This window comes from Eubalaena glacialis, chromosome 16 (genome assembly GCF_028564815.1).
Source record: "Eubalaena glacialis isolate mEubGla1 chromosome 16, mEubGla1.1.hap2.+ XY, whole genome shotgun sequence".
Taxonomy (NCBI): Eukaryota; Metazoa; Chordata; class Mammalia; order Artiodactyla; family Balaenidae; genus Eubalaena; species Eubalaena glacialis.
In genome coordinates this window covers 10,735,727-10,757,497 of record NC_083731.1, presented here as the reverse complement: position 1 = coordinate 10,757,497, position 21,771 = coordinate 10,735,727, and the positions used below count along the sequence as shown (strand labels likewise).

Genomic DNA, 21,771 nt, shown 5'->3' with positions numbered 1-21,771 from the left:
AATGTCGTACTTTGTTCAATCCAATTGAAATTATTAAAAGAGTTCAAGGTTTTACATAAATAATTTTATATAAACAAATTTAAATTTTTATATATTCAAGTTTTATTTTATTTATTTTTTAAAAAACATTTCAACATAAAATCCTATTTACATATTTCAAATATCAAGTAAGAAGATCAATCTATATGAAAATTCAACAAGAAGTTCACAGCTGTACTTGCATCTTTAATTAAAGCATTATTACTATTGTATTACAAAGCAAAAATAAGCTTAACTTCTTGAGAATGCCAGGTAGCTGAGTGATAAACTTAACAGTTTCATCCAAGAAAATTTAGTGTCATTGACTTGATCATCAATATTTTGCTAATATATATATTTTAAATGTTTTAATATTAAAACTAAAATTTCTTTAAAGGAGGAAGGCTAAAATTTATCCAAAAGGCTGACTTTTTAGTTAACTCTAATTTTCTCAGTGTTATTGCTAAAGAAGTTATTGAATTCATTTTCTCTGGGTATCTTCTGTATTGCTTTTCTTTGATTCTTGCCAGTGCAACCAGTCTAAGATTTTACATGATAAAGGAAATCTGTGGAACTAATCCTAGAAACCTCTTTCTGTTTTCTCACGGAACACCTCCAGGCACAGAAAAGACAGAATACTTCATTTGCATTCTTAAACATTAGGAACTTAGAATCTGAGTCTTTCAGCTGGAAATGTTATTGCATCTACATTTCCCGAAGAAAAAAAAAGGTTAACAGCCCACTCAGGTTTCTGTTAACTCATCTCTTTTTAGTGTCCTGATCTGCACAAAGAGTGTAGAATGTGGAAGCTGAACGCCCAGCCTCTTTCTTCTTAGCAGTCAAGGAGACTCGGGAAATAGGTATCAGTGCTGATTACAGGGAAATAAAAAGAAATCAGATATGCACACAAAAATGGCAAACACTAACAAACGTCAATCTTAGTCTTTTAAAAGGGAAAGAACATTTACAAAATTAACATAGACTACAGTAACTAGACGTTTTAAAAGTAAACTATTTTCCACATGAGCTTGAAAAGCTTACCCCAAAAGTACAAAGATATTTAGAGATTTATAGTTTGTTTATTTAAATGGTTTCTATTAAATTAATAAGTACCAAAAACCTCTTCTTTGCCCTAAGTACCTTTGTCAGAAACCCAGAACATTTAATAAAAAAAATTTAACAACTTTTTTGACTTAACAATAGCTGAAAAATAGGAATGAAAATCATTCCACTGTCAAATATTAGAAATGGAAGGTGTCCTATTGCTGTATTGTTCACTTCCTATGTGTGAAAGACAAGGTTTTATATTTAACGATATTCCTTCACTAGAAAACCTGACTTCTGCCAATTGTTACAGTGTGGAAACTGTTTCTCTAACTGAATATTGTGCTTGGCTATCATCTGGAAGTAATAATATTACTTGAGTGCATTGTGCCAAGTGGACACTTAATACAGAATATACATTAGACTGAATGAAATCCAGATACTAGTAATACTGACAGAGAAAGACACAGATTCCTTTGGTTAAACTAACTCACAGCATGTACAGTGTACCATAAGTTAAATGCAGTTTGTAAGCATGTCATTAGATTTCAATCGATCTTGCAATTAGCATCCCAAACAAATTGAAAAGCGGTGCTGGTTTATAAATTTATATTTAGAATTTTAAAGAATCTTTGTCTTCCTTCCACTACCCTTCCTCCACAACAGTCAAGTTCCTTAAGGTTCTCATCCCAGTGAGTCACATAAATTGGGTTCTTAATTTGCAAGGAGCAGACTAGCACTTAAAGAAAATGCCTCCTATATATGTAGGGGGTTGGAGGCTGATGGCACCTTCTGCTAGGGTTGTCCTATACGTCCCTTTATGGATGCCCCACAGTCAGTGTTGAGGAAAATGAATTAGGATTCATATTCTGGTCTTCTCTAATCATGCCCACTGCACAGCCTGGGGCTTCCAGTAAGTGCTCGTCCGTACCTTGTACCCAATCTTGGGGTAAAGACCCAGCCGACTGGTATTTACTGATGACCATGGAAACTACACTAGGAATATTTCTCCCTTCTGTGTGTTCAAATGTTGTCCTTATCTTTTATTTCTAATCATTATTTTGAAAAGTACACTGAGTGCAGGTTAAAAACTAACCACCAAAACAGGGTTCAACCCTGATGTCATAAGCTGAGAGGAGGAGCCTTCCCTCTTTTACACAGTAACTTGTTAGAGCCCAAGTGCCAACTTGGCTGAAATTCCTTCTTGGGACTGAGCTGAGTTTTTTGTTTTTAACTTAAAAAAAAAAAAAAAAAAAGGGCTGAGTAATATTGTATCAAATACCAGAAGTGGTCTCATTGGAAGCAAAAACTATTTACATTAAATAAGAAATCAGTTTGCAGGTTGCATCTGTCACATTTACAGTATAGTGTAATATACTGTGACCAAAAGTGTAATTGAAATACAGCTTCAGGCACTCAGTCCACAGTGAGCGCAGCGTGCCACAGGCGAGTTAAGGGGAGGTAGTGAAAGGGGAGGAGGAAAGCAGGAGGAAGATGAGTTCTCCCTGAGGGTTTCTGGTTTCATCACGGATTGGACAGCAGTGCAGTCCTCCTCCACTGCCACAGGTGGCCTGATGGACCAGCTTCTGTTGCTCAGAGAATGCAGTCCAAGCTCATCTGTGATTTCAGCAGTGCTCATGGCAACAGGAAGATCTTTTTTCTTTGCAAACAGACACTAGTCAGACGGAATCCCAGATCAACCCTTCCGCCACCATCCTCATGAGCTCTTCTTGGACCTCATACAAAGAGCAAAATCTGAGTGTTTTGGAAGTAGTGATGCTGTAGAGGCTGGATGCTGTCCGGTTAAGCCAGCAAAGGTGATGTTTTGTACTTTATAGTTTTCACATTTAACCTATAGTGGCAGTAGTTGTTACCACTTCATCAGGCTTCACTTTGTACAAAATAACCATCTACTGAAGCATCCCAGCCAAACATGAGAATGCACTTTCTTTTTCTGTCTCTCTTTTTTTTTTTTTTTTTAAAAAGCCAAAAAAGTCCCCTGAAGAGGTTAGCAAAGCGGCCTGAGAAACGCCTCCCTGGCTGTGGGTGCTGCTGCTGTGGCTGCTCCTGGTCTTAGGCGTTGGTTTTACTCCTATAAGCTGGCGGCTACTCTGAGAATGTTTTCAAAGTTTTTATTGTAGAAGAAGAGACAGATACAGAAAAAAACTATGCAGAACCAGTGTGAGCTTGCGTAAGGAGAGGAATCTTGTAGCCATTACGTAGGTTCAGTCATGAGACATTTGCCCTGAATCCCAGAAGGCCTGTCCGTGTGACCCATCTCAGTCCTAACCTCTGGTCTCTCCCTGGGTGTATCCACTACTTTGACTTATATAGTAATCATTTTCATGCATTTTAAAATAATTTTATGGTCCAAATGTGCATCCCTAGACACTGTGATTTGTCTTGCCCATTTATTTTCACCTCTGATATGTCTTCTAAATTTCTCTCAATCCATAGGTTCTCCTCACGTACATTTCTCTTCCCTACAGTTTATCTGTTGAAGAACCTTGGGCTGTTTGACCTGTAGAGTGTCTCTCAGTCTTGACTTAGCTGATTGCATAATCATGGTGCAGTTCTGCATTTCCCTCCATTCTTGGCATTTCCTACAGATTGTCAAGCTGGCTTCAGAGATGGGGATCAGACTTAGGTTTCAATTCCTTTGACCAAGACTGTAGGAGGCACATGTCTTGTTACTGCTTTTTAAGATCTAAGCAGCCTTTGAAGCTTACTGTCTATAGCTATTGCTTCATTAGATTGCAAAATGGTGATATTTTAATTCTAACATCTTTTTCATTAATTAATTGGAATATATTTATAAAGAGACTCTTCCCCTCATTTATTGTTTGGTTTCCTAGTGGTGTAATTCATATAGAAAGAGCAAGATGAGTGTATAATTCTTTATCTTTATTTACTAGTTTTTGAGGTAATAAATTGGTTAACCAGTTAACCAGTTCTTTTTAAAAGTATCGTTATGAAGTCATAGATTTAAACGTATTTTGTAGGTTTAAATCTGTTGGAGTTACTAGTGAAGCTCAAGTTGTCCCACTTTGGCCAGGGGGACCTAAGTTGGCTCATGGTCTTTTGGACTTGACCCTCATAATCTTTTATAGCTTCCTTGCTCTCTGATCTGACAAGATATTCTAGGCTCATGTTTTACACTTCTTGCTTCAGGCCTTTAATCAGCCACCTTTCTAAGATGCATTGGTTTCTTTGTTTGTTTGTTTTATTTATTTATTTCATTTATTTATTTCTGGCTGCGTTGGGTCTTTGTTCCTGCGCGTGGGCTTTCTCTAGTTGCGGCAAGCAGGGGCTACTCTTCGTTGTGGTGCACGGGCTTCTCATTGCAGTGGCTTCTCCTGTTGCAGAGCATGGGCTTCAGTAGTTGTGGCTCACGGGCTCTAGAGCTCAGGCTCAGTAGTTGTGGCGCACGGGCTTAGTTGCTCCACGGCATGTGGGATCTTCCCGGACCAGGGCTCGAACCTGTGTCCCCTGCATTGGCAGGTGGATTCTTAATCACTGCGCCACCAGGGAAGCCCCAGTCTGGTGAGAATTTAAACTTTTCTTTTGTACAAGTCACATATTCTTTTTTGTTCCTTTTTTTTTTTTTTTCTTAAGTAGTATTGCTGGAATGTATCATGGTACTGTTCATTCTGGGTTGAATTTTTCAGGTATGCTGTAGTATGTTTACTATGTATTTTCAGTTTTAAGAAAGTTTGCTTGAGTTATGGTTTTTAGTATTTTTTCTTTGTTTTAGTCCCCGCTCCCCCCCCCCCCCGCACCAGGCCAAAGACTCCTCTTATCCATATGTTGGATGTTCTTTGTTTATCTTTAGTATTTGCCATTTTCTCTTGCATTTTAGAAAAAATTTCTTTTTTTTATATTTAAATTTTTAAAAAGTTTCTTCCTTTGACTATCTCTTGTAAGGCATTATTTGTTTTCTTTATTCACTCTTATTTTCCCTCTAGTTTAGTCTTCACTTCCAAAATTATTTTCTTTTGCATTTCTAATTCTATCCTTAGGTCTATCACCTCATTTCAGAACATTTCTAATTCTGATATCTTATTTCATGTTTTCTTATTTTAAAATGTCTTTCAGCTTGTTTTGAAATAATAGGTGACAGTTTGATCAGCTGTGTAAGCATGTCTTTCTTGTGCTTTTTTCCCTCCATGGATGTTTTTCTAGTTCTTATTTTTTTCTTATAAAAACAGTGTATGGGATTTTACCTTGACACTTTTATTTTGCTTAGTTTTATGTGTGAAATTAGTTTTCCTCTATGTTGCTTTTTAAAGAGCTATATATTTTTTAAAATCAGTGATAGATGTCTGAGAAGTTCAAATACTTGAACAGGGATAGCAGGAAAAGATTTATTCGAGGTCTTGAAAAGATGAATTAACCTTGTAATTTCTTTTATTCTTTTTGATACTCATATTGTTATCAGTGCATTCAGTGGCTAGCACTAATATGTGCTTTTGAGATAACTGTATTAATTTTTGAAAGCTTTCTCACTGACTCAGTTTTTTATCTCATGTGCTAACTTCTCTGCACCAGTCCTGAAACTGGCCTTTTCTACTAGAAATTCTTTTTTCTTTTATCATGGAATAAAAATTAAAGTCCAGAGTCTAGGTCCTTCAGGCAGTTCAGCAGTTTTTCCATGGCTATGGCTCATGCCTGTCTGACCTTAGTTATCCAAGTAGTAATTCTTTATGAACCTAAAATGTATACATTAAAAAAAAAAACAAAACTGGATTCATAGCTTAGCAATTTACTAACTGTCATGGTATTTCTAAGAATGAATTATGTATCATACATTTTAATTTTTACAGATGATGATTATTTCTGCATTTGCAACATAAAGCCTGTTGTAAATTAAATCTCTGTTTCCCTAACACATTGCTCAAACCCAACTCTTTTCCCCATTCTTTTATCAAAATATGACCAGAACCATAAAATCACAGAATTTAGAAAGTGAAAACAATCTTTTTTTTTCCTCCAGTCTTAGAGCAGTGATTTCAGCTTTTTGTAATTTCTTTCTTAGGTATCACTACAAAAGTGCTTCCAGTGATGATGGAAAAATTCCCACTTTTTTCACGACCATTATACATTTCCCTGTATTTAGGTATTATATTTATCATTCATGGTAAATTTACAAGTTCCTTGAAAAGCATAGTTTGAGAAGTAAATTTTATTGCTATGGCATGCCGAAGAGACTTAGTGGTGATTAGGGAAAATGGGTAGCAAAAGATACAGGGTTAACAGTAGAGTATTGAAAGGTTATTAGTGCATAAATTTTGGCCTTAAGTTCTAAGTCACACAAATCACTCTGGTCAAGAACTCAGGACTTTTGAAACATGCTTCATCACTTTGCAATTACCATACTGTCTTATCCTTGCTTTTTTGGTCAAAGAATTACGGGAGTCAGAGCTATGATACTGCTTTCTTAATTTGCCTTAATTACATTTAAAGGCTAACCCAGGGAGTACTACCAAAACATAAAAAGATAAAGATAGAAAGGAAGTTAGTTTATTGAAACATCTGTTTGAGTAGTTACTCAATGTACTACTGGCTATTTTTCTTTGTGTTGGATGGGAGAAAGAATAGTCACTAAATGCTTGATGTGAGCTTTCTTTCTTGGTAATTTCGCATTTTGGGGTGAGTAATTTTCCTCAAATTAGAATGCATGAAAAAAGTCTGGTTAATCAGTGGTTCCTGGTCGTTGGGCTCTTGTTAATCAGAAGTTTTACTGTATAATCATAATGTATTTTGGATGTTCTCATTTATGTTATTTCTTCAACTCTTTGTGTAGGTATTCTGATTCCTTGATTACATCTGCCTGGCATAGTGGTATTTAAAACAGCATTTATGATAAAAATTCCTCCATCTTAGCAAGTAAAATGAGAATATGGAAAGACAATTGATAATTAAAACATGATTGTTTCCTCTTGACTTAGTGTTTATTGGGTCGTAGGTTTGGGATAAAGAGAAGTGAGTATGATTGTTGCTCTGGTCCAAAATGGCTAGTTTATCCAGCTAGAGACACAGAGTATGTGGAGGTGTAGTCCTACTACCACTTTCCCCTCTTACAGAGCAGTTCCATTTTTTATGTGCTTTACATTTTCGGGGTTTCACATAAAATTTTTTTTTTTTTTAAAGAAAATGAGGTTCTGTTAAAACTACATACAAACATTTGATGGAGAGGTACTTACTGAGCATCTGTTATGGCTGAAGAGGTTTCTTATCTAGCATTCTGTTATTGTAACACTGGTAAGTGTTGGTATTTGGGTTCCTATAACGTATTTTGGGGTCCTATGGACCTAGCTGTCTTATTATTCTAGTGTTCTCTTTTTATCAGGACTTCTGGGTAGGGGACAAGGACTAACAGTTGTGGCACTCAGCTTGGTGTTTTATATTATTATTTATTCAGCCCTTCAATCAAACGTGCAGGGTGGTTATTACCCCCTTGTCACACAAAGAAAAGAGGCTTTAAACTCAGAATCTAAAAATTCCCCTTTCTTCTGTCTTGCTTTTGGGCAGGAGGGAAAGTATACATCCTGAGTTTAAAGGCATTGGCTTTTCTGTACATTTTTTCTGAATGATATCATCTACAATTTTTAATTCCGTCCTTTATTTGATGCCTTTAAAAATCCGTATCTCAGCCTGGACCTATCTTCTAACCTCTGGACCTCTCTGTCTGTCTCCTGAACATGGGCACTTGACTATCCCACAGGCATCTCACCTCAGCATGTATAAAGTTGAAACTGTCATATCATCTCCCAAATATTTATCTCTTCATATATTCCTTTTGTTGTGTCCCTGCTCTACTTCCACCTCCTGCTCTGGGTGGGTTTAATCCTCTTTGCTCACAATGGCTGAGAGCAATCCAAACACCACACTGCAATAGCTACTCTGGATGATATTCTCATAAGGAGAATGAAGCTCCTTTCTAAAGCTGAGAGTCTTTTCAGGCAGCAGTGCCAGTAGATAGAATATGAGATGTAAATTATATGATTTATTCGTTATACTGACCCTGACCAAAGGTCATGGGAGAATCAACAGTTAGGTACCTTACTCTGATGATGCCCTGCATACAATCTAATTTTTTCTCTTTCATAGTTAACCTCCGTTCTTTACCTAATGACCTCATTCTTTACCTCAGCAAACCCCCTTTTTACTTCTCTAGACTATGCCCTACAGTGGCACTAACTCCAACGGTATTTTTTTCTGTCCCTAATTAGTATCCATTAGCATTTTGTTTACTTTAATATCATACACAGAGAGGTGGACCCATTGCTGGGGAACTAATCGTGATTTATATAGACTAGTTTTGACTGAAATCATAACTCTACCTGGTAAATTCCCACTGTATTCTTTACTCATTTCTTATAGTCACAAGGATGTAAACATTGCATACTTTATTTTGTCTATTTCTCTGAGGTGCTGGTGATCTGTTTCATGTTCCCTTGAATTAGTTGATATTCTGTGGTTTTCATCCATGTTATCCCCTACACTTAGCTTAAAGCCTGGCACAAAGTTGGCGTGTTAAACTAGGCACTGTGCTGCAGGGTATTGAGAATACAAAGATTTATAAGGCATTTTAAAGGTGAACTTACTGTTTAGATTGGGTGGCAGAATACTAGATATAACTACACCACCACAGAAGTTGCTTTTCCAAAGAATACTGTTAATATCAAGTAAGAGTTTTTCATTACTTTTAGTTATTTTTCTTTGACCTGACTTTCATATATCTTTGTGCACATATACTATATGCTACACAGTATTATATATTGTAATATATTGGCTCAAATGCTTGCTTTTAAGTTGTTCTTGGTCTGTAACTAGTAAATATACATATGGGTTTTTCTTTTTATAAAATTGTGACTCCATATCAAGCACTGAAATGTTTTTGTTATAAATTTCTACTGGCATTTCTTCACAGGCAGCAGAAGATGTCATTTTCATTGGACCTGATACACATGCTATTCAAGCCATGGGTGACAAGATTGAAAGCAAATTATTAGCTAAGAACGCAAAGGTTAACACAATCCCTGGCTTTGATGGAGTGGTCAAGGTGAGAAACTGTTTTACTCTAATCTTTATAGTACATGTCCTGAAGTCAAACATTTTGTCAAAAGTGTAAGATAAAATGCAATTTTTGCTTTTTACAATATTCATGTATAGATTAAAAAAATCAATGTCGTTTACACTTGGATTATTTTGAATGGCGTAAGTTAAAAAGAGCAAGAAGCCCCTGAAGCATTGTATTTAACGATCAGTGTTGACTTTTACTTTCATAGGAAAAAACTTGGTGATATAAAAATGTGCTGTTAGATGTGTGGATTTCATTTGTTGGTGGTATATATTTAATGTTTGAAACATTATGATGTTCTCTGTATCTTTACGGTGAGCTTCTGTCCATATGCATAAAATGTGAATTATAAGCTTGTTTGGTATAGCTGTGTGTCACTATAGATCCCAAGCACAACTCCTCAACCAGCAAGCCGCTTTTGCAGCTGAAGTTGTCTAAGGAAGAAATGCAGAAATTGGAGTATGTGTCTCCCCTTCCTCTCTGCGCTCCTCCCCACTGCCAAGGAAAAATTATTCATTTTTTTTCTCATGAGAAAAGAGTCCCTATGTAGACTAGAACCTTGTGATTCAAATTAGTGTGCAGGAACTCTTCATCTCAGTGTTTCTTATTGTACCTTCTGGGCTGGGCAGTTCTTCATTGTGCTGGATTATTTCATGAATTACAGGACAGTTAGCAAGCATGGCCCCTGGTTAGTAAATATCCTCAGCTTCTTGCCCATATTTACCTATATTTACCTCAATATGTATTCATCCATTTTTTTTTCTTCTCTCGTCTTACAAAGAATAGATGTTCCCCATCCTCTGTAAAGCCAATTCTTCCTCTTATGCTCCTGTCTTATGCTTGCTTTTGGGCAGGAGGGAAAGTATACATCCTGATGTATGTATGCTAATAATATATCCTGATGTATTATGCTCCAGATATACCCTTTATAGACTTCACGGGCTAAAGTCTTCACTCATTATCTTTCCTCTCTTCTGTGTCTTAAAATTCTCCTTGTCTTTTAACGCCTTTCCATTATTATTGCTATTAAAAATGCTCAATCAGTCAAAAATGTACTGATCCCTGAGCTAAGTGGGAAGCACCTGATGATAAAACCCGTGGTCCCTCACACCATGGTGCTTCCAGTTTAGTGGAAAGAAATATGTGTTCCTCCTCTTCAGAGAGCACCGTAGCCTCTTGTCACTCCACAGCTGCCACCTTAGTTCTCTTTCCTTTCACAGCCAAACGTCTTAGAAGAATTGTCTTCACTTGCTTTCATTTCCACACTTTCCCCCTTATCTTTAGTCTACATCTGGCTTCTTTCCTCATTCCCACCGAAATTTCTCTTGAAAAGGCTACCAGCAACCTCTCCCTCTCATGAAATCCAGTGTGTAATTTTTAATCCTGGTCTTCTCAGTCTCTTCAAAGCATTTCAGTCTCTTGGTTACTCTTTCCTTCTGGAAATACTCACTTCTGGCACATTACTCAGTTCCAGTTTTGTTTTCGTGTTTCTGGCTGGTTTAAATGCTTCTTCTTGGTTTTCATGCTGATTATTCTTCCTACCTTTGTCCCTTAAATGTTGGTTTTATTATGGGTTTTCTCTTATTGGACAGACTCATTCTAAGCAATATAACTTATTTTTATGGCTACACATCTCAAACCTGTATATCTGTTCTAGATATTGCCTTAGAACTGCATATCCAGTTGCTTCTTAAACAGGTCTGCCTGATGCCTTTGAGGCACCATAAAAGTAACAAGTTGAAGCTGAACTCATCGTTTTCTGTCTAGCCAGGGATTGGCATTCTGTGGCTCCATGCACTCCTGTTTTTGTAAATAAAATTTTATTGGAACACAGCCATGCTCTTTCCTTTATATGTTGTCCATGGCTGCTTTTCCATGATAATGGCTGAGTTGAGTAATTGTGTCAGAGACCCACAAAGTCTGGAATATTTACTACCTGGCCTGTTCAGAAAAAGTTTGCTGACTCCTGCTGTAAACTTCTCATTTTTTCCTTTCCTGCTTGAGAAGATGCTGGCATTTTCCACACCATTTCACAAGCTAGAAACTTGGAGTTCCTAATAAATACCGCTACAGAGAATTCACTTAAATATCTTTCTGATCTATTACTTTTATTTTTTTCCTCACACTAACTCCAAGTTCCAACTAACATCATATAGTCTGGATTACTTCACCAGCTTTCTAATTGCTCTCCCTGTAGCCAGTCTTTTTTATTTTTTAAATATTTATTTATTTGGCTGCACCAAGTCCTAGTCAGGGCACGTGGGATCTTTAGTTGCGGCATGCGAACTCTTAGTTGCGGCATGTGGGATCTAGTTCCCTGACCAGGGATCGAACCCGGGCCCCTTGCACTGGGAGTGTGGAGTCCTAGCCACTGGACCACCAGGGAAGTCCCCTTGTAGCCAGTCTTGGTCTTGGTCCCGTACAGTTAAATTTCGACACTAAAGCTTGAGTGATGTTTCAGAAATCCAGATTTGATCACATGCCTGTGTTTAAAAACTCTTGAGTGACTACTCATTTAAATCCTTTGAATAGCTGACCTTTGTTTCTCTCTTCAGACTGATACTGTGCCAGCTTACCCTTTGCACTGGATGTACCAACCATATATGACATCTTTCAGATTTTTGAAACTTCTGTTCTTAATTCTGACACATGTGTGTTGATTCTGCTTTGGTCTTCACTCCTGACTGTCTTCTACACGTAGTTTAGGTCTTGGCTTAAACATACATTTCTCACAGAGGCATTCCTTGACTCTATGTATTAGATTAGGCCCTCTACTGAATTTTCCCTTAATACCCTGTACTTCACTTACCACATTTAAAATTATTTGTTTACTCATCTATTCAGTAAATATTTAACAAGTGCACACTGTTTGTCTAACATTGTTTGAAGTGCTATGGATATAGTAGGGATCAAAGCAGACCAAAACAAAAAAATATTCCTGCCCTCATTGAGCTTATGCTATAGAAAAAGGAGACAAATAATAAATAAGAAAATAAGAAACATAAGACAGGGAACGGGGAGAGGGAATGTCGGAGGGTAGGATACCTGTTGTTTGAATACCTGTTTTAAGTTCTTTTGGGTATATACTCAGGAGTAGAATTGCTGGGTCATATGATAAGTCTATGCTTAACTTTTTGAGGAACTTCCAGGCATCCAAGCCTTTGTGTAATCCACTCCTCTTCAGTTTGGGTAAAACCTGTGATTCGCTTCTCTAACTAAGAGAATATGGCAAAGGGTGATGGCATGTCACTCCCTTAATTAAGTTACATTATATGGCAAAGGTGATGGAATATCACTATGTTCACTTACATTAATAGGGCAGAGTAATTGAGTGTCACTCCTGTGATTATGTTTTATTATAAAAGACTCCATTTTAGGAGACTAGAGAACAGATTCTAGGTGCTGGCTTGATGAAGAGAGCAGCCATATTGAGGAAACCCACATGGCAGTGAACTGCAGACAGCTTCTGAGGATCTAAGTAAAGATGATCTCCATTCGAGAGCCAGCAAAACGGTGGGGCCCTCAGTCATACAGCCTCAAGGAAATAAATTCTACCAGTCTGAAATCTGAACAAATCTGAACTTGGATTTGTCCCCAGTTGAGCCTCCAAATGCAAATGCAGTCTGGCCCATACCTTGATTGCAGCCTTGAAAGGCCCTGAGCAGAGTATGACAAGTCTTTTCTTTATCAGGCTGTCAACTATTGGGTTTTAGTCCTTCTTTACATTCTCGTTTTAGAGAGTTTGGGTAGTGGTTTTATGAACCTTGGTCTATTTAGCCCTAATACTTCTGCCGGTATAGTTGTATTTTTTTTTTTTTTTTCCCCGAGCAAGAAATCTGGCCTTCTTGAGATCGTCAGTTTGGGCTTGATTTAGTCACAAGGGTAGTGATGAGTCAGAGTCCAAATTAATTCTGTCTTGATGATTAGTAGCAGAGTCCTCAGGAGTTCAAGGACAAGGTCATTAGGAGAGCATTTGATCTGGAAATTCTATTTGCATTGTAGATTCTTTCTTATGAAGTCAGTGTGTATAGTGTCTCATAGGAGGAAGGAATGTTCCTTGAATAAAGGTTCAAAGGTGACAGTTGGGGGCTGGGACGTGGGAAATGTGAGGAATATTAGAGATAACCATTATCTGAGTAATTTGTGGATGCTGAGAGAGAGCGTCTGTAATGATGGAGGGATTTAAGTTTGATAGTGTACCGCCAGTATCAATAAGTGATAATTAGTGAAATTTCTCCTTTTGAGTTGATGGCTGAAATGGGTACTTGATTCGCTTTTGGAACATAGCCTATTATATTTTTTTCCCTCATTTTCTTGGCTAATACAGAACAATTGTTTACTCATTGTTACTTCTGGTTGCAAAATCTGCAGGTGTCTTTATCAAAAGACTGATATTAATTTCTGGAGCGGGAGCATCTAATTTTATCTGTAAGGCCATTAGTTTATTCTGCACCTAGTAATGCAGAACACTAGGTGTTTGAGAGTTTGCTTCCCTGTTTTTCCCTAAGGTGCGCCTCTCAGATGAATCATTCATACCAAAAGCTTATGAAAGAGTCTATTATAATTCTAAATTATCCTTGGTGAAATTATGCCATCTAGAAAGATAAGAACATGAATTTGAGTTACAGATTTAATACATTTGAGGAGTAGTCTGACTTACAGCACAGGCAGCCTGAGACAAACCTGTTTACGAAAGTCTTGTAGTGGCTTACCAAATAATGGTTGGCCGTCTCTAACTGCAGACCTGACAGTGTGCAGTGCCTTGGTGGTTTAGTATTTGGAGGGGAGATCTCTTCCAGACCCAGACTCCCATGGACAAAAAAATGAGTCAAGACAGGGGAAAGTTTTCAAGGTTTTGATATGGGTTTCAAGGCAAATTTTGTCCTATTTGGATACCCTTGAAACCTTCTGAAGTCACTGGCTCCTGGAGGGCACATGAACATGAACTTATAGGTCCTATGCTTGTCTTCTTCCATATGAACTTTGTCTTATGGACTCAGAACAAAAAATGTTGAGGATTTTTTGGAGCTCTCCCCAGTGTGAGATTTTTCTCACCATTGTGGTTGGGGAGACCCCTGAGCGTGGGAGGCTCAGTGGGCATCAGAGGAGCACTGCAGTTTTTGAAGCTAGGATCTTGAACTGTGGCTGTTAGTAGGTCTTGAACTGATTCCAGTGGAACCTCCAAGATTGCCTTAAAGTGATGGTATCCTTTACTGTAGTAGGTAGTAAACTTGGTTTTGCTTGATCAACAGGTTTTTTTGGTTGTCTTTTCAGGGAGGCTGCATTTGACAATCTGCATTTGAATTTCCAACCTCGGTTAATTTGGAAAATAGGGAAAAGTAGAAAGTTGAAGAAAATAAATCCACTGTCTTGTCAGTGTTGTCTCCTTGTATGCCTTAGGTGATTTTTAAGATCCTGTTACACTCTCAAATGATGATAGATTCTCATTACCTGTGTTAACTTAAGTATGGTATACAGTTCCTAACACCTCTTGTCTGAATTAATTTGTTAAACCACAACTGAACCTGCAGGATATAGTTTTCAGATAAGCATTTAAAAATAATTTTAAGGAATGCCCCTTTGTTTTTCAGACAGATGTTAATACTAGTTTTATTTCTAGTTTGCTTTAAATTATTTCTGATATAAGAGACTGTACATTTTTTTTTCTTTTAAATTTGGTTATTTTAGAATCCTTGTATAGTAATTCCACATTCATTTGGAACTACACTACTTTTCACATTTTGTAGTTTAGATTTGTTAGGTAAAAGATTGCTTTTGATGGTATCTATGCAGATAGAGGTTTGCTGATGCAGATAAATAGTGTAAATTTTTGGAATACCTTGTGGTTTTAGCAACTGCATTAAGCAATACTCTTGCATTGGAAGACTATATGTGCTAATTATAGATAATTCCATCTTTTAAAAATCCATACTTTTTTTTTTTTCTCTCCCATTGATCTGTGGTATTTTTAAAGCAATTCTTTTTCTTGGCAACTATAGTCTACTTTTTTTCCTCCAAGTACTTGAGTAAATTAATGTGGTTTCAGTTTGTTATATTTCTCCTTAAAACATTTGTTCCTTTTCCGTTTGATTATTTTGAATGTTATTTGGACGTTATATGGAGATGGTTTCCCACATTCTTTTAAAACATTGTGTGTAGTACTTAAGGAGTCTTCTGGAACGGTTTCCTTTTGTCTTGTTCTTGAGTCACCCTTTTCATTAGAGAGAAACTAATGTTGTTTTAAAGTGTCATTTAAAGTAGTCAAGTATTCAAGTAGTCATCTGGTATGAAGTATTTGCCTTTCATTTTCTTCAGTGTCTTATTAACTTGATCTCAGGAACTTGAGAGCAGAATGAATGAAGAGTGTTCATCTGAAGCTGTTGGAAGACAGGGTTGGAATCCCAGCCCACTTGTCTAGCGAAAAATAACAAGCCGCAGACCCTGATTTCAAAGAGCTTCAAGTCCCCTTAGGGAGACCTACAGATAGACAGGCAATTTAATACATTTTAATAATGTGAAGCTCAGAGTGTGTTGGCCCATGTAGGAGGGGCACCTAACCTAGTTTAAGGGCGTCATGGCAGAACTTCCAATGGAAGGATATTTAAGTGATAACCTGAAGTCTGAGTAGTAGTGAGTTAGCTAAAAAGTGAGGGAAATTGATGGAGATGCAGCATTATGGTCAGTGAAAATATCTTGTAAAAGCTTGGAGCTGGGAGACCATGGGAGCTTTAGCAAACTGCAGGTATGCAAGTGTGAGGGGCTGTAGTTAGACAGGGCTGGAGAGAGAATTAGGATCCAGATATGTATGACTTTGAATGCTATGCATCTGGACGTGGAGGTTATTTTTGTGGCTTTGGGAGCCTCTGAATGGTTTCATGCAGAAGAGTTAGCATGATAAAAATTGTGGAATTAGAAAACTTATTTTGATTGTGACGTGGAAAATGGATTGGAGCAGTGCAAAACTTGAGGTTGGTAGACAAATTAGAATGCTCTTCCTTTAACCCAGACAATAAATGTTAGGGGCCTAAAATAAAGTATTAGGATGGAGCAAAGTAGATGTTGTGGGGAGACACTGGAAGTGGAATTTGTAAGATTTTGTGATCTGTTAGATGTCAGGTGTGAAGCAGAGGGAGGAATCAACAATGATTAAATTGCTGCATTTGGTTCTAGTTACCTACCAGTGTACCAGAAATTTATTAGACTTCTCTGAGTTTCTCTTGTTCTGTAAGAGAGAATAGTAATCTTTACATCTCAGAGCAGAGTGTGGTAGTATATTTGAATGAGGTTTATAAATTATGCAGTGTAGGTTTAAAGTAGTAATTGTTTTTATCACCTGATTAGCCAGATTTTAAACATTGCACTTTTGCTTTAGCAGAAAGAGCCAGATAATAACAACAAAAAACTAGTGTGAAGGGAATCATTTAAAAAACCAAAAAATCGGAAAGCTGTGTCCTAGTAATTAAAAAGTACAATATTAGACATCAGTATCCTTTTTCCCTGCTAAACCGAGAATAACTTTCCTGATGATGCTTCAAAGGCTTTAAGGCTTTATGTTTTTGAAAAAGGGTTCGGTTATGTTTATTATGCTGTTTTACAGTAAGAGAAACGTGTACTAAATTTTAGGTTCGAAAATATCAATAAATTAAACAGAAAGAGTCTTCTGTTTGACTTGGAATTAGCTGGAAAATAGAATCAGCTGGAACCTATCTCCTGAACCCAGGATTGTTGAAAGTTTTGCTTTACTTTGTATATGAATGCAGAATAGTTTGAGGATGCTTTTTGTGTACAGATAGAGCTTTTACCCATAGTGTCTTTTTTTTTTTTTTGATGTGGGCCATTTTTAAAGTCTTTATTGAACTTGTTGCAATATTGCTTCTGTTTTATGTTTTGTTTTTTTGGCCACGAGGCATGTGGGATCTTAGCTTCCGACCAGGGATTGAACCCGCACCCCCTGCACTAGAAGGCGAAGTCTTAACCACTGGGCCGCCAGGGACGTCCCGTGCCCATAGTGTCTTGAAGCAGTGATTTTTTTGTTTTCTTCAGAAACAGTCACTGATTTGTACAGAACCAGCTGAGGAAAGTAAACTCCTAAGTAGCTTCCCATACTGATGAGTAGCAGGACTCTCATCCAGTGAGTACAGAATTCGGGCTTGGTAAGTAGGCTGTGTGTAGCAAGTGAGAAGGGAGAGGTGTGGTCTGAATCGTGGGTGGTGGAGCCAGTATTGGACACTGCTGTCACTGTAGAAATAAATTGGGTGTTTAACACCAGGGAGGACTATTTGAATTTGCCTGCCTTTGTTATAGAGTTTACTTCCCTTCCCTGCCCAAGAAGAACCCTGCTTACCAGCTGTAAAGAGTACTCGGATCATCTGATCCAGTGAAGGGCACTGGAGGTACAGGTGCACATTTTTGCAGTATTGTAGTGCCAGTATTAGTTCTGTATTATACAGGTTCAGAGAATGAGTGATGACCACAGGATAGGACAACCAAGGGCAGGCAGGAAAGGAACAAACTTGATAGTTGGGGGTGCGGGCTGCCCATTTTATCACATATTGCCAACCTTAACTGAGTGCTTACTATTTGCCAGACTCTGTTCTAGTGTGTTTTCAGCTGTTACTAATTTCATCTTCTTAATAACCCTGTGAGATATTATGTCCATCTTACAGATGAGGAAACCTAATTCCATAGAGGCATACTGGTAGGTAATGCGTTCACTGTCGCTGAGCCAGCATTGGAGCCCATGCCTTTGGGCTCCAGTATCTGTGCTCTTAGCTGCTGGGCTTTGCTGCCTCACAGGTGGGTGCTACAGACCATTAACAGATAAACTGGGCCTGCAGAAAAAGCATCCAATTTTTTTAGCTCCTTTTTACACTGTTGTGATCTACTTATTTGGTTATAGCAACATCACCTACCTCTCCCATCATACTCTCTGTAAAACAGAATTTTTTACTTATTCTTCGGTTGGATGATAGAGCTCACTTAATGTAAGCTGTGCTGAAATAGAGGAGTAAAAGAAATGGTTACTGGTTCTGTTGGCTTCTTTCCTCTTTCTCCATTTCTTGAACTGCTGTTTTAGAATTATATAGCTTAATACTTTCCTGCAACCCTTTCCTCGTCAGATGATTGTTGGTCTTTTTCTTGTTGGTTCAGTTTTTTTTTTACTACAAAAATTTTTTCTACCTATAGCCCTACAGGGAAGTTACACTGTGGGATGTGTCAGTGCCATTGAATTTGGAGCTATTAGGCTGGCTAAAAAGTTCATTCGGGTTTTTCTTTAACATCGTGCGGCAAAACCCGAACGAACTTTTTGGCCAACCCCAATATGTAGGACCTTTTTATCTCTTTAAAAGTAGTTTTGTATATGTGCTGAAAGAACATATTGGAGCTAGGTGTACTTAGTTTATTGTTGAAACTGATACTAGAGGTTTTTAATGTCTAGTACATAATATGTGCTCAATTAAATATTTTGGGATGAATGAATGACAAGTGAAAAATTAATTTTAAAGACAGTTTGATTTTACTTGGAAGGTCATTTAGTAGAATTTGCTCTTCATAGTGAGAAAACTTAAGCATACTGATTAGTTAAAACACAAGATTGTTTTGTGGCAGTTTATAGAAGTGTTGGATTTGTAGCAGCTAAAGAATTTTTAGAAGTTTTGCTTTGTGTAAACATATATCTGTCTCTGTACACAGTCCATCCATAATATGTATATATAAATACGTATTAAAATATTACTAATGAACTAACGTTGCCTGTTTGTTCTCTCAAGGTAATGAACCTTTTAGATAGCAGGGTTTTTTCTCTCTGAATATCTTTTGCAAATATACTATTACACGTTTGAAAGAAAAGACATGTTAAAAGTTTCCTTCTAGGCTTCTTATAATCCAGTCTCCGTCAGCCAGCACTCTTCCTGTATTTTGTTCGCGAGGCACTAATTGTCCGCATTTGGCAGGTTTAACACTTCCTGACAGAGAGGCTATTAAGGGGAAGTATTCTCCAATAACTGTCACTGGCTTGAACAAAGAACCTTCAAACTCAATGTGTGGAAACCACTAACATTATTAAATGACCCTTTTCATGGATTTTTATCCCTTTAAGCTAAAATTTGGAGAATGTAAGGTCAGTGAAAACAGCAAGGTGTAATAAAGCAGTAAACCTTGATTTTTTGCGGGGGGTAGAATGGGAAGTATAGATTTATCTCTGACTTGAAAACAATTGTTATTTGGAAAATCTCATTAGCAGATGTGACTGCTTGGAGTTAAAAAAAAAAAAAAAAGACTTAAAACTGATGTTGCTTACAGGACTGCTTTGAACTTAACAAGCACCTGTTTGTGGAGCAGACTGGCTAATGAAAGGAAATTAAATTTTTCTGACAACTTCCCCTGCCAACCTCCTTATTCAGGGGATGTTATTAGGTACTGAAGACTTTTAAGGAAGATTTTTTTTTTTTTTATTAGACATGAATGAAGCAGTTATAAACATCCCCCACCCTCCCATTTTGGGGGAGGATTCTGACATGGTTACTCTACATTTTTAAAGTATTAGCTTAAAAGCTTAAAGTTATTTTCTAAAAATTCAGGCATTCTTACCAGCAACTGGTTTCAAAACATTATTGTCATTCCCTGTGATAGTTTAGTTTATGTCACTGAATTATTTAAAAAGTTAAATTCACTAGGATTTACTTGGATTTAAAATCTTTTCAGCTTTCTCTTTACTGTTATCTGGGGGCAATGTATCAGGAGTGTCCTGTGTTGGATGTGTTAGGTGAGAATTAATGATCAATGAAATGGTTTAGATTCAAGGGAAGTTTTGGTCCATTCAGTGGCATTGGTTGATATTTAGCAGTAAGTAATCCTTACATTCATAAACTTTTACCTTGTGCTGTTTTATTTATTTTTATTTTTAAAATATTTATTGAAGTATAGTTGATTTACAGTGTTACCTTGTACTGTTTTAGAATGCCTTTTCTTTCCTTGGCTTTTTGGAAGTTTTCCCCCCACTAGATAGTTCATTGAATTTCAGGTTTTAATTTATGTTAACAAGATGTAACTGGTAAAGATAAAATATGTACCCCCAAAATGGATGAAATAAAAAAGCAAAAAGAAAAAGTAATGGAGATTACTAAAGGAATTTTTTGAGGGGAACAATTGGCAATTCCTATAGATACTAGAAATTTACTTTTTTGTTTCTGGAAAATCTGTTGATCTCCTCCCAAACAATAGAGAATCAACTCCCCCTGCTGACAGAATCAAGGAAAACATGACATATAAATATAAGAGACAGAAACAAGCTGGCTGTGGACAAGCTTTAATGATCTGATTTATGGTTCAGTATTGATTGTAAACATTTAGATTCTGCCGTTAAATTCCAGCAACTGCACCAAATCATTTGGCAGTTCTGGTAGTGCTTCCTGCCTGCTCATTTCAAACTGCTTTGAGTTTCTTAATATAATAATGATGAGGTAGAATTTACATTCCACTTATGGTATTAATTTTACATTTCTCTGAATAAAAAGAGTTAGAAGGTTGTAAAATTGAACATTAAATGAATCGGAGGAGACAGTAGTGCAATATATGACTGCCCTAAAGACATTGTGCAATGGTTGATGGGATTAATGTTGGGTCTCATTTCCTGCTTTTACAGGATGCAGATGAAGCTGTCAGAATTGCAAGGGAAATTGGTAAGTTCTTAAATTAACTTTGGTAGGATTTCTATGTCTTTTAGCAGATATGGTTGAGAAAACATGTAATACGTAATTCCCGTGGAGCAAATAATAGTTTAATAGTTTCAGGTTTCTGATTACTTGTTCCTCTGGAAGAATTTATCAGCGGAATTACCATATTCTATTATTAAAGGGAACTTTAAAGAGTAATTTGATCTTAATTATAGTTCCTTTGTAAGAGAAAATCACTGGCTAATTAAAAGAAGGAATTGTCTTAATAGTTCTTGAGATTGGATGTAATGTAAATTTATATATATGTAGTTGAATGCAACTTACTAAAGGACATACATGATTAACATGAAGATTTCGTATTTGACAAGGCTCTTCAAGTTTTTACCTTTTCCTAAGAATTTAAGTATCAACTTAAAAATCTTGCTAGGAAAGAGAAAATAGAATGTGAGAAATGAGAACAGAATATTCTAAATTGGAGTAAAAGGTAAACTGAAGGACGTTTTAATGACTGTTTTACTTGCCTGTTGTATGTATAATTATACTGGGGCAGTGCTTCCTGACTTTTTATTTTCAAAAATATTCCTGGCACTCTTGACAAGTATTGTATTTTCAGTACCTGTTAATTAAGAAAATGCATGGGCATACTGTTATCATAGATTAGTAATGCTATTAAATAACTTTACAGTTTTATTAATCAGTTCATATTTGTTTACATTTGACAAAAATTTGTGGGTAGATGAGAGAAATTAGACAATGCTTGGTAGTTAGGAATTCACAGCATCTTAGCATTCCTGCACTGATGGGGCCAAGCTTTTCAGCATCCCACATTAACATTTCTTTAGTCCTGTTTTCTCTGATTATTTAGAATTATTTTATTCATTTGGAGAGCATTTACTTTGGCTGATTTGACTGATATAGGTCCTGGACTTAAGACCAGGCCCTAGAAAATCT

At 36.8% G+C, this 21,771-nt stretch overlaps 1 protein-coding gene across 3 annotated transcripts in view; it reads left to right on the top strand.

Annotated features, from left to right (window-relative positions):
* The window catches only part of PCCA (propionyl-CoA carboxylase subunit alpha), a 370,033-nt gene that overhangs the window by 86,910 nt on the left and 261,352 nt on the right, over positions 1 to 21,771 (top strand). For all 3 annotated transcript variants that reach the window (XM_061170561.1, XM_061170560.1, XM_061170559.1), the window contains 2 exons: positions 8,996 to 9,127; positions 20,790 to 20,826. In XM_061170561.1, the coding sequence (XP_061026544.1) occupies positions 8,996 to 9,127; positions 20,790 to 20,826 (169 nt within the window). The remainder of the gene's footprint in view (positions 1 to 8,995; positions 9,128 to 20,789; positions 20,827 to 21,771) is intronic.